The 12500-nt window shown below is 36.8% G+C and overlaps 1 protein-coding gene across 4 annotated transcripts in view; it reads left to right on the forward strand.

Annotated features, from left to right (window-relative positions):
* The window catches only part of mid1 (midline 1), a 44360-nt gene that overhangs the window by 11739 nt on the left and 20121 nt on the right, over positions 1 to 12500 (forward strand). For 3 of the 4 annotated variants that reach the window (XM_043230621.1, XM_043230619.1, XM_043230620.1), the window contains one exon: positions 4403 to 5145. In XM_043230621.1, the coding sequence (XP_043086556.1) occupies positions 4456 to 5145 (690 nt within the window). In that variant the 5' untranslated portion in view covers positions 4403 to 4455. Of the gene's footprint in view, positions 1 to 706; positions 880 to 4402; positions 5146 to 12500 lie in introns of those variants that run through there. The other variant, XM_043230618.1, reaches the window with a different exon arrangement.

Genomic DNA, 12500 nt, shown 5'->3' on the forward strand with positions numbered 1-12500 from the left:
TTTTAGTCTGTAATTTATCTTTTGTAAATATGTATACATTTTATTATATAAGTTGTTGTAATGTTATGTGTTATGTAATTTAAAAATATTAAACATCTTAATACTAAATTATAATTTCCAATTAAAATATTAAGATAATTATTTTATTTTTTGCATGTTTTATGAATAATAATAATAATAATAATAATAATAATAATAATAATAATTCATAAAATATAAACTAAACCTAAAAGTTATTACTTGTAATAACGTAAGCAACTAAAATAAAATATAAAAATAAGAAATATATATATTTTTTAATTTAAGGTTTTTCCCAGCTCATTTTCACTTAGTTAAAGTTGAAGTGCGGACATTACTGAAACGAAATAAAACGTACACGCAATACAAGACTTAAAACGTCTGTAAAACGTACTAAAACAGACATTCAGTAAAGATTCAAAACGACAAAATCGTTAAACATGAATCAACCAAACTTAAAAGCGGAATCGAAATCAGATTCAAAATGCCAACAAAGGCTAAAATAGTAAATCGGTGTGAAATAACAATAGAATTGATCGAAATGTTCAGAGCGCGCGAATCGTGATGACGCAAAAGAATCACTGACTCGTTGGAACGAGCCGCTCGAAAGAACCGATTCGCGGAAATGGGTCGGACTTCCCATCTGTAGTTAGCGCGCGCGTGTGTGTGTGAGAGAGAGAGAGAGAGAGAGCAGCGCTGCTCTCCGGCCGTGACTCTGGATTATCGTGTTATGGGTGACTGCACCATCTGCGATCCCTGCCCTGGCACGGGGGCTCTTTTTCCGCGAAAAACGGGCTTTGTGAAATCTGTGCAGAAGTTCTGGAAATGGCTGTGAAGCGCGAAGCGACGCGGAATCCATCGGTGGGTCGAACGGGACCGCGTACTGTAATATCTCTCTCTCTCTCTGTGTGTGTGTGTGTGTGTGTGTGTGTGTGTGTGTGTGTGTGTGTGTGGCAGCGTTTACTGCACGACTTCTAAGCCAAGCGCGTTTGCGTCGCGTCGCTCTCCACCGACACTTCACGCGAGTTTAAAGTTGATTCCCGTAGAAACGGGCTATCTGGGCCACGCTGGCTCTGTGTCGCCCGTGAACGTTTAAAGTCGTGCTTTTTTTTTTTTTTAACAGTTAAACATCATTTCATCCTGACGCTTCGGGTCTCGCGCTTTAACCCGTTCAGACCCAGTTTCCATCGCAGGCGTCCATTCATCACAACTTTTTGATTTATCATCTCGAATTGCATGATCTAGAGTAGAAATCATGCAATCAGAGGCTTAAATATAAGTTATGCTCTCTGTAATAATTGTGTGTGTTTGTGTATGTGTATATATATATATATATATATATATATATATATATATATATATATATATATATATATATATATATATATCTCCAATTCTTCCATTTGTTATGTATTGTACTATATTATATTATGGACTTTATTATTAATTTAACGTGAAAAGTGTGAAATCGTGGTCGTATGTTGGTGCGAGTGGAGCATAATGTTGGTTAATAACAGAACAAATAACGAAAGACGAACTTGTCTTTATTTCTATGTAAATAGAGCTTAATAAATACTTTATTTGAGCTTCCTCATTGAGATTTAAGATGCAGAAATGATTCAAAGATGCTCCGATGTAAGTCTTCGCTCTCTATATTATCCCAGTGCTGCCCGTTTTACTTATTTACTTCCTTATTTACTTCTATATGCGAGAAGTGGGCGATCGCCGTCATATTTTCGTGTGACGTCAGCATAACTGGGGTCAAACGAGAGCTGGTTATGATAAACCCACATTAATCGAAGCTTCCTCGTTGGGGTTAAGATCCTAAATGAATCAAAGGTGCTCGAACACAGATGCCGTTATTATTTCCAATCTTCAATTTTTGTATTTATGCTGTATTGAGTTTATTATCATTTTCAAATCTCCAAAAAAAGTGATGCAATGGGTTTAGATTGAATTCTAGACTAAACCCACGCGTGTTTATCGACATCGACGCAGTTTATTTTACGTTAGCTTGGTTCAATGCAGCGTTTGGTCAGCGTACGGCATTATTACGTTTTCTGTTATTTCAAAAGTTGGATATTTTTAGCGCAATTCGGGTTCAGCAGCGACTAAACTAAACCAAACCGGTATCAGTGCGTTATCCGAGCCTCTTTATTGCGACTCTTCGTATAGAAAAGGAAGGTCGCTCCTGTGCAAATCTTTACAGATATTGCATTAACGTCAAACAATCGGTCTTTTGTTTCCCGCTGGCTTTGCTCAGTGGACGTCGCCAGCAGTAATTACCGCGTCTTCGCACAGCTTTACCGGCCATTGTGGGGCAATGAGCTTGAGCTTCTTTTCACGCGTAATGAGCGGATGATGAGAACGCGGCCCGCTTACGGTGACGGCCGGTCGCTTGCGTCTGCGCTGATGGAGCTGTCAAAAACAAAGCCTTAGTGTGCCGTCGCGGCAGATCGGGCCCAAGCTTTCCGCTCGACTGATCCGTCAAGCCCTTCTCGGAGGAGATCGTATTGCTGAGACCCGGCTGCGATGCTTTAATACGTCGCCATGTGGCGAAAAACGCGACGGAGGAGCTGGGTGGTGCTTCTAGGCCACGTGCGAACGACGCTGTCCCTTTTTTTGGGGCTATTTTGGTCTCTCCTTCACAGCCCGAGAAGCTCTTGCAGCTACTTGTAGACGTATCGCTGTTTTAACGCGTTTTGAAAATGCTGGGTAACAATGAGATTGGGGTTACGGTTAAATCTGAGTAGAAAGGAAAAGCGCAAGATAATCGATTGCCGCTTCTTTGTGGGCTGCCACCTTTGGCGTATAACCAGCGGATCAGCAGACCTAGAAACCTCTGTACGAAAATAACAAGTCATTTGCAAAGTCTCCAACTCTCAGGTGAATGCTATAACCCCGACAGATATCGGATCGCCGGGGAAATGCATGCCAGCGGCTTTTCGCCGTTATTTAACGTTTTGGCCCTGGGAAATTTGTTCGGCTCGAGTCGCCGAGGTTACGCCGGATCTGAGCTTGAGTTTGAGACGGGATCGAGATGAAGAGGTCTCGCTTTTGGGTTTTTTTTTTGGTTCCCGCAGCTTGTGGTTATGAAATATAAATGAGTCATGAAAGCTTTGAGTGGTTGCTGAGGCAATATACACCCCCGTCGGAAAGTTTCGGAAGGAAGCCTCTTCTGCGTTTATGATGAAAAATACAGTAATAATGCGAAACATCATGCCAGCAAGCTGTGAATATCCAGTGAAGTGTAATTGATTGCTGTGATACCAGTCTTCAGTGTCGCGTGATCCTTCAGGGGTCACAATAATATCCTGATTTCTGATTATTAGCGTGTTGAAAACGGTATGTTTGTGAAAACTGTTTTATTTTGCGGTATTCACAGACGAATGCGAAGCTCAAAAGAACGGCATTTCTTCAAAAAAGAACATTATAAATGCTTTTGACGCATCGGACGCTTCTTTACCGCAGAACAACAGAGACGGTGAAGGTTCTGGAAAGAGACTTTTTTTACTGATCAAAGAGGATGCGAAAAACAGGAGTGTGCGTTAATTTCGTTAACCTTTTCAGCGCTAATGTAACGGAGCAGAGGTTGTGCTTCTCTTCTTTACAGATGCATCTCTCTGAAGCCTTTACAAGTGTCCAAAAGATGTCCTTATCAGTGCAAACTACCAATCAAAAGTATATACAGATCTTTACTTAACATTTGAATTATTTCCGGATAATCTTGACCCGTACGGTATATTGTTGAATCCTGTGCCGCTGATGACCGCTTCTCAGCGAAAGCGTAACAAAGGAATAAAATCCAATTTTTTTTTTCTCATATCAACTTCAAATTTGGAACACAGTTCGTTTAGACACGAGGCTTTGATTTTAAATCGGCTTTAGAGTCAAGGCTGCCGTGTAAACTATTTATTTCACATATAATAAAACAAAAGTTTTTTTTGTCTTTACAGTAAATTTAAACGTCTATAACGTTTCGATGCTTTTAATTTCTGCAGTAGCTGACTGATTGTCGTCTTTAAAAAGAGACCAACATTATTCCAAAGTGCTCGTGAGTTAAAGTCATTTAATAGTGCACTTTCCTTGCTTTTTAATGCGACTCTGACGGCAGTCATATCTAGGCCAGGTGCGTTTGTAGCCACAGCAAACAATACATTGTATTGGTCAGAATTACTGGAAATGATGAAAGTAGTAATATGCATTGCTAAGAACTTAATTTGAGCAACTTTAAGGCGATTTTTTTGCACCCTCAGATTCCAATTTTTGTGTCCACGCCCCAATGGACCGACTTTCAGAGCGACCGGTTAAAACGATAAAAGCCTCGCGTTATTTCGATTGACATTCGAGCGGTAATATAACTTGTTTTCCCGCTTGTCCGCAGACGGCTAAACGGCTTCCCTGGGTTTCGCTGACGTCCCCATCGCTTCACTGAAGATGGACACACTGGAGTCGGAGTTGACTTGCCCAATCTGTCTGGAGCTTTTCGAGGATCCTCTGCTGCTGCCCTGCGCCCACAGCCTGTGCTTCAACTGCGCCCATCGCATTCTGGTGTCCCACTGTCCCTCGCTCGACGAGCCCAGCAAACCCTACTCGGCCTTCCAGTGTCCCACCTGCCGCTATGTCATCACCCTCGACCAGCAGGGTCTAGACGGCCTCAAGCGCAACGTCACTTTGCAGAACATCATCGACCGCTTCCAGAAGGCGTCCCTGAGCGGGCCGAACTCGCCGAGCGAGACGCGCCGCTGCAGCCGCGACCCGTTCCCTTCGGAGGCGGTGGACGACGGCGGGGTCATGAGCTCGCCGAGCGAAGCCGTCCAGTGCCAGTTCTGCGAGCAGGACCCGCCGCAGGAGGCGGTCAAAACCTGCGTCACCTGCGAGGTTTCCTATTGCCAGGAATGCCTGCGGGCCACTCACCCCAACAAGAAGCCCTTCACCGGACACCGGCTCACCGAACCCGTGCCGGACTCGCGCCTCCGAGGAATGGCCTGTCCCGAGCACGGAGAGGAGAAGGTCAACATGTACTGTGTGACGGACGAGCAGCTGATTTGCTCGCTGTGTAAACTGGTCGGGCATCACCGTGAACACCAGGTGGCAGCACTGGGAGAGAGATACGACAAGCTGAAGGTGAGAGGCCGCCGCTTTAAAATGTTGGGTTTGTGGACATGCACGGATTGAGGATTTTTACTTCTTTTCTTTACAAAGGAAGAATGCAGTCGCAATCGCGATTTAAAATGCGTCGTGCAAAGTTTGGGGAATTTTCTGATTAAAAATTGCGGTTGCGATTTTTCAAACGCAATACAATTACAATTATCAATATGAAACAAAAAAAAGGTCTCGTCAGAAATTTTTGGTACGTTTTCATCCGTCAAAACCGGTTTTCACAGCAATTTGATGGGAAAGGAAAACGAGTACGAAAAAAACGAAACAAAACATAAAAAACGGTAAAAAAACTGCATAAATATTTGAGACTGTTTTTGCAAGGTCCCTAGGACACAGTTTTTAAACGTAGTAATGGTATTGCTACACAGTTTGCTAATTTTCTGATTAAAAATTGCAATCGCGATTTAAAATGCGTCGTGCAGTGATGGCAAAGTTTGGGGAGTTTTCTGATTAAAAATTGCGGTTGCGATTTTTAAAAAAATGCAATACAATTACAATTATCAATATGAAACAAAAAAAAAGATTTCTTTTTGTGTCTTTTTGGCCGTCAAAAAAAGAAAAGAAAAGTGGACCGTTTTAGATTTTGCACAAAGTTTTAGATTTAGATTTTTCTGATTAAAAATTGCAATCGTGATTTAAAATGCAATAGAACAAGAATCACTTACGGAAAGCAGTAATGGTCTTTGTGCACTGGGTCCAAAATGCGAAATTTATGTTTCCGTCGCTCATGGAAAAAAACAATAAATATGTAAAAATTCAGACCAGTTTAAATTTGCTGCGTTTTTTATTCTTACCAAGCATTTTAATAGGAAAGGATGACGGATACGAAAAAAAGGGTTAAAAATGCATACAAATATTTCTGACTCGTAGTGCAAAGACCTAAAGAGAGAGTTTTCCAACAAAGAGATGAAAGAACTGGTAGGAGCACACAGTCTGGGGAATTTTCACATTTAAAAGTTGCAGTCGCGATTTAAAATGCAATAGAATAAGAATCACTTACATCATGAAGAAAACCGTGAAGGTCTTCGCGTCCGAAATTTTTGCACATTTTCATCCGTCGTGAAAATATTCAAACCAGTTTTCATTTTCTGTGTTTTCTCATCAATAGCAAGAAAAAAATGTAGGGGAAAAAAATAATAAAAAAATGGAGGGAAAAAAAAAACGGTGCACATTTTTGGATTTGCTGCGAAAGGACCTTAAGAGACCGATTTCAAACACAATTGCAGAACTTTTCTGATCAAATATTGCATTTCCTTTTAAAAACCAGGTTTTCTGTACATGTTTGAGAGATGCTCAATTTATCATTATTATTAATTACAAGAATATGAATATTATTTGTATTATTAATAACAGTAGTAATAATAATTATTGCTAAATAAAAATAAATAAATAACTGCAAAAATTACTGTAAAATACAAAGTGTTTTTAATAATAATAATAATAATAATAATAATTTACATTACACCTGTATAATATTTGGCTTTTAATTGCTTCATTTTCAGAAGTTAAACCTTTTAAAGCTTTTATTTGAACTGAAAAAAAAAAAAACAGAGGAAGCCCTTGAAGCTTGTGTTTTATTTATTAAGCCGAAAATAAAAGGAATTATTCATTTTTTATTTGATTCGAATTTAAAAAGATACCGAGCGTATTTAAAAGCGCTTATTTGATCACCATTTTTGACGATAAATCGGTATTCGGTTTAGTGAAATTAAAACAGACAACACATAATTTATAACATAACCTTGTTTTATATATATATATATATATATATATATATATATATATATATATATATATATATATATATATATAAAAATTTTATGAAACATGCCTTTCAAGAATTAAATAGCAAAAAACAACTAACAGACTTTAAAACATAAATTGAGACTCCATAAGGCAAGATTTCTTGAAATCATATTTCTCTAAATTCTGATTGGATGAGCTACATTCAGGAAAGCAGGAAATTTCATGCGGGTTTTTTTTATAATAGAGCTTTTCTATTTATGAGTAAAACACGGTCTGCGGCTAACATTCCTTCAAGAGACTTTCTTGCTTTGTTCTTCGACATAAACTGCAGTCAGACCTCAAAGGTGGTTTTTAAAGCCGTTAACAGTCGCGCTAAAAGAACTAAAGCGCTTGATCGCTACGCCAAGCGCGTAAACTCTCATCTTTGCCTTTCAAGACCGTTATTGTTAAAAGCGTCCTGGCTCAGAAACACCCGTTCTCTTCCAGGTTCTGGGACTGCTACATCAACTCTATTAATGCCTGCCAGCTTTCAGTCTAACGAACTATATTTCTCGGCAGAGCGATTTTTAGATATGTGCCTTTTTATCGTATATACCGGGACTCTCAACGTGGCTTTGTGTTTGTAATGTAATCAGTTTTATTTCTCGTTATTGTTCGTTGTCATGCATTCACTCTTTAAATGAGAGAGCGAGATTTTTCAATAAAGCGACGACAAAGAATTGCACAGACGAAATTTCATTTTGTAAACTGCGCTTAAATTAATTTTAACGCTTTCTTAACTGTCGCGATGATCAGTAATAATACCGAAACGACAGAGAAATTAACGTAATAAAGAAAATAAATATAATAATAAAAATGAATGCATTTCCTTCCATTTGCATTATTTCGTGGCTTGATCCGATATTTAAGTAATAAAATAACTAAAAATAATGTAGGAGAATGGCAAAAAGGTCAATTGCAACCTGATTTTATAAATTGTGCGTAAATTTTATGCAAGCAGAAAAATGTCAGTATAATGCTAAATAAATAAAAATGTGATAATAATAATAATAATAATAATAATAATAATAATAATAATAATATAAATCAGATAACAATAATGAAATTTAAAGAAGTAAATAAATAAATAAAAATTATATTTAATAAAATTATATATATATATATATATATATATATATATATATATATATATATATATATATATATATATATATATATATATATAAGCAGCAATTATATAAAAAATATAATTACATTTATTGTATTTCACTTCAGTGCAACATTTGTCATTGTTAAAATTATATAATAATTAAATTAATAATTAACAATAAATTAAATGTTTTGCTTTCCCTTTTCTTTTGGTGTTGGACTAAACTGTGACCTATGACCTTCTATGTCACTTTTCTCTTTTATTATCAATAGAAAACACAATGAAAATACATCAGGCTGCAGGCTCATCTGTGTGTGTGTGTGTGAATCATGTATGAGAGAGGGTGTGTGTGTGTGTGTGTGTATTTGTGTATGAGAGCGAGTGTGTGTGTGTGTGTATGGGAGAGGGAGAGAGAGTGAGTGTGTGTGTGTGTATTTGTGTATATATGTGAGTGTGTGTGTGTGTGTTTGTGTGTGTGTGTGAGTGTGTGTGTGTGTGTTTGTGTATGAGAGCGAGTGTGTGTGTGTGTATGGGAGAGGGAGAGAGAGTGTGTGTGTGTGTGTATTTGTGCATATATGTGAGTGTGTGTGTGAGAAAGTGTGTGTGTGTGTGTGTTTGTGTATGAGAGCGAGTGTGTGTATGAGAGAGGGAGAGAGTGTGTGTGTATTTGTATGTGTGTGTGTGTCAGTATGAGAGCAAGTGTGTGTGTGTGTGTGTGTGTGTGTGTGTGTATGAGAGAGGGAGAGAGAGTGTGTGTATGAGAGAGAGAGAGTGTGTGTGTGTGTCAGTATGAGAGCAAGTGTGTGTGTGTGTGTGTGTGTGTGTGTATGAGAGAGAGAGAGAGTGAGTGAGTGTGTGTGTGTGTGTGTGTGTGTGTGTGTGTGTGTGTGTGTGTGCCGGAGGGAATGAATGATTCATGTTCTCAGACGTTGTGTAGAGCTGTATGTTATGTTGTTTTGCAGCATCATGTGACCTGTTTTGCAGCTCGACGAGGATCTGAGGCTTCAGTCAATCTGCTTCAAACACCGTTCTCTGCCTGATCATGCTCGTGCTCCCGAGACACACACACACACACACACACACACAGCAGCGTGTGACCCAAAAACCACATCTAACATCACACGCTTTATTATTAATAATATGATGAGCATAACAATTTGAATGGCAGATTATCATAAAAAAAGAAGCTTAATTGAAGTGAAATTATCATCAACTTAATCTCTGTAGGATTTCAATGTGTTTTCAATCCAGTTTTATTTCAAAATATATATATGTGTGTGTTTGTGTGTGTGTTTGTGTGTGTGTGTGTGTGTACTTTCATTTCAATGATGTTTATTAAGTATTATAATTTCAATCACGGTGACGTTTGTCTTTTAAATGGAGAGTGAGAGTAATAAAAGTAATAGAGAGTAATAATAAAAAACTGTTTTGTTAAATTAAAAATTAATTAAAATTAAATTTTTAAAATTTAATAAAAAAAGTAAGTTATTGTACTAAAATTAAATAAAAAATAATGAATAAAAAGATTTAAAAAGAAAATTTAAAATCAAAATAGTCACAGCAAAAAGGCTGAAACTTTCAATAAAGGCAATAAATTTAATATTACCTAAAAACTAAAATACTATATAAAATCATCAGATTATTTTTTTATTAAAATTTATTTATTATATTTTGTTTTGTACATGTTTACATTATGCGTTTAATTTTATATTATGCATTTTATATTAATTTTTTTTTTTTTTCCATCAAGATAAGTTTCGAAAATCTACATTTTGTAACGTTTACGTCTCGCATGAATATTTCACAGCGGCGCTCGCGCTCAGAAAACCTGGACGCAATCCCCCGTGTAACTGTTGTTTATTGCAATAAATAATAGACAAGAGGTTATATTTGCTGCTAGAACATTTCTGAGAGCCTGAAGTGGATATAAATCATTCAGACGAGCCCCTTTTCCTTCGACACGCAAACACTTCTGACTCCAGAAAAAATGTCCTTTAGAAGATGAACCCGCGGGCTTCTTTCTGTTTTCTCTTACCGTTAAACTCCATGCACGGGTAGTTAGTTCGTTCGCCTGATTGAATTAAACGGAGGATTGCTTTGCTAAAAGCCAAACCAAGCCGGTGCAATGAAACGCTCCAGGCCTCTCGTCAGCAGACAATGAGTGGAAAGTCGTTCAAAGCGGATGGGGAGAAGGAAGCGGGCCGGTTTCCTCTTGCTGGAAAGCGTGTTTGTTTCTACACCTTTGTCTGGAAGCGCCGCTGTTTCCTTCCTGAGCGGCCTCTCCGCCGCTTCTCTCTGAAATGCCTGCTTGCTTTCTCCTCGGCAGTGCGTGTGAATGGGTGCCGTCGGAGCGAGATGATCCAGAAGAGGAGCCAAAGCTGGCATCGCTAATCTTTGCGTAACTTCTTCGTAAGCTTCAAAAATATGAGTTCTCTCTCACATCAAAATCCAGACGCACATTTGTTTAGAACCGATTCCGGGCGTAAACGCTGCTTGATCGCAGCTGACTTATCTCCCTTAAGCATTTTTATGAATTATTGCTGTTTTCAATTTACCTTCATTTGTGTGTTTTCGTTTTCATTTTTTTTTTTTTTCCACCCCGCCATAATTCTATTTATCTTAAATATATATTTTATTTTAATTTTGTTTTTAGTGAAATAATTTAATTAATTTAATGTATTTTATTATTAATATATTTATATATATATATATATAATAAGTTGTATGTATATATATATATATATATATATATATATATATATATATATATATATATATATATATATATATTTATATATATATATATATATATATATATATATATATATATATATATATATATATATATATATATATATATATATTTATATATATATATATATATATATATATATATATATATATATTTATATATATATATATATATATATATATATATATATATATTATATATATAATATATATATGGAGTTATATATTTATAATTTTAATTCTAATTATAATATTTTAACTTTAATTATTTTTACTATATATATATATATATATATATATATATAATTTATATTCTGGTCATTTAAGCTATATTTTAATTACTGGAAACAGTTTTATGTAACAATAACAGTCATCTCCTGAAGCCAAAATCTCACTCACAGTCTTCATAAATAATTTTACGTCACGGATTATATACCTGTTTTAGCTGCGAGTGTCGTTTTAAAGTAAAAGCATCTTAACGCTGGATTAGTTCGATCTTTCGTCTCCGACGGACTGTCTTTATCAGACGCTCATTCTGACGGCACCCATTCACTTCCATTGCCGAGACGTTTCTACAGATCCGATGAGGCCCGAGGGCGTGCGTTTTCTCAGGAAACGCTCATTTTTGGGTCAGCTGTGAACGTCACCGACTCACGTTTCCTACAACACACGATGATTAAACCTGTTCGGCAACGTTTATAGATGCTCTGTAAGCCATCCCGACAGATCGTAATAAAGCACCCGTCGAGGAAATCCTAGCAGCGCTTGCCCTCAGGAGACGTCGTCGTAAACAACGCTCGAGTTCCCGTTTCTTTCCATTGTGAGAGCGCTGAGCGAAGACGCACCAAAACCCCACATGACCGGCTAACATCACTTACAGCGCCCTTTTAGGGTTTTCAGGCCACCGAGTTTTTCATAAAAGCAAAAATAGAGGCTTTTATCCCAACCGCTGAATCATTTACGCGATACGTGTTCAGGTGTGAAGAGCCGCGGAAAAGTCGAGCTCCTATTGTTAGCAGGCATCGAAAACGGGATCTATTAAGAGTACGAAGACTAGAGACGAACACCTTCACAGGTGCTTATATAACGTCCAGATCTCTTTAGAAATTGTCTTTTGAGGAGAAAAAACATTTTCTCACTGATTGCCCTCTGCGGTGAATGGGTGCCGTCGGAATGAGAGTCCGATAAAAACACCACGATAGTCCACGTCTGGAGAAGATAAAAGATCAAACCGATCCAGCGCTAAGACGTCTTGAACTAGATTACATACGAGTCCGTAATTAATAATATAAAGTTATTTACGGAGGCTGTTAAGGGGTTTTTAGCTTCAGGGATTGACCGCGGCGCTCTAAATGGGGATGTTATTGTTACCCAAAATTATTTCTGCTAATTTAAATAAAGCTGAAATGCTATGAAAAAAAATTATAAATATTATAAGAAGCGCCTGAATGAAAATTAGGTTTTACGTTTAATATATATTTTAATAAATATGATGAAATGAAAAGGAAAAAAATTAAGTTTTACTTTTAAGATATATATATATATATATATATATATATATATATATATATATATATATATATATATATATATATATATATATATATATATATATATATATATATATATAGATATATATATATATAATATATACTAATACTATGATGATAAA

This window comes from Puntigrus tetrazona, unplaced genomic scaffold (assembly GCF_018831695.1).
Source record: "Puntigrus tetrazona isolate hp1 unplaced genomic scaffold, ASM1883169v1 S000000176, whole genome shotgun sequence".
Lineage (NCBI taxonomy): Eukaryota > Metazoa > Chordata > Actinopteri > Cypriniformes > Cyprinidae > Puntigrus > Puntigrus tetrazona.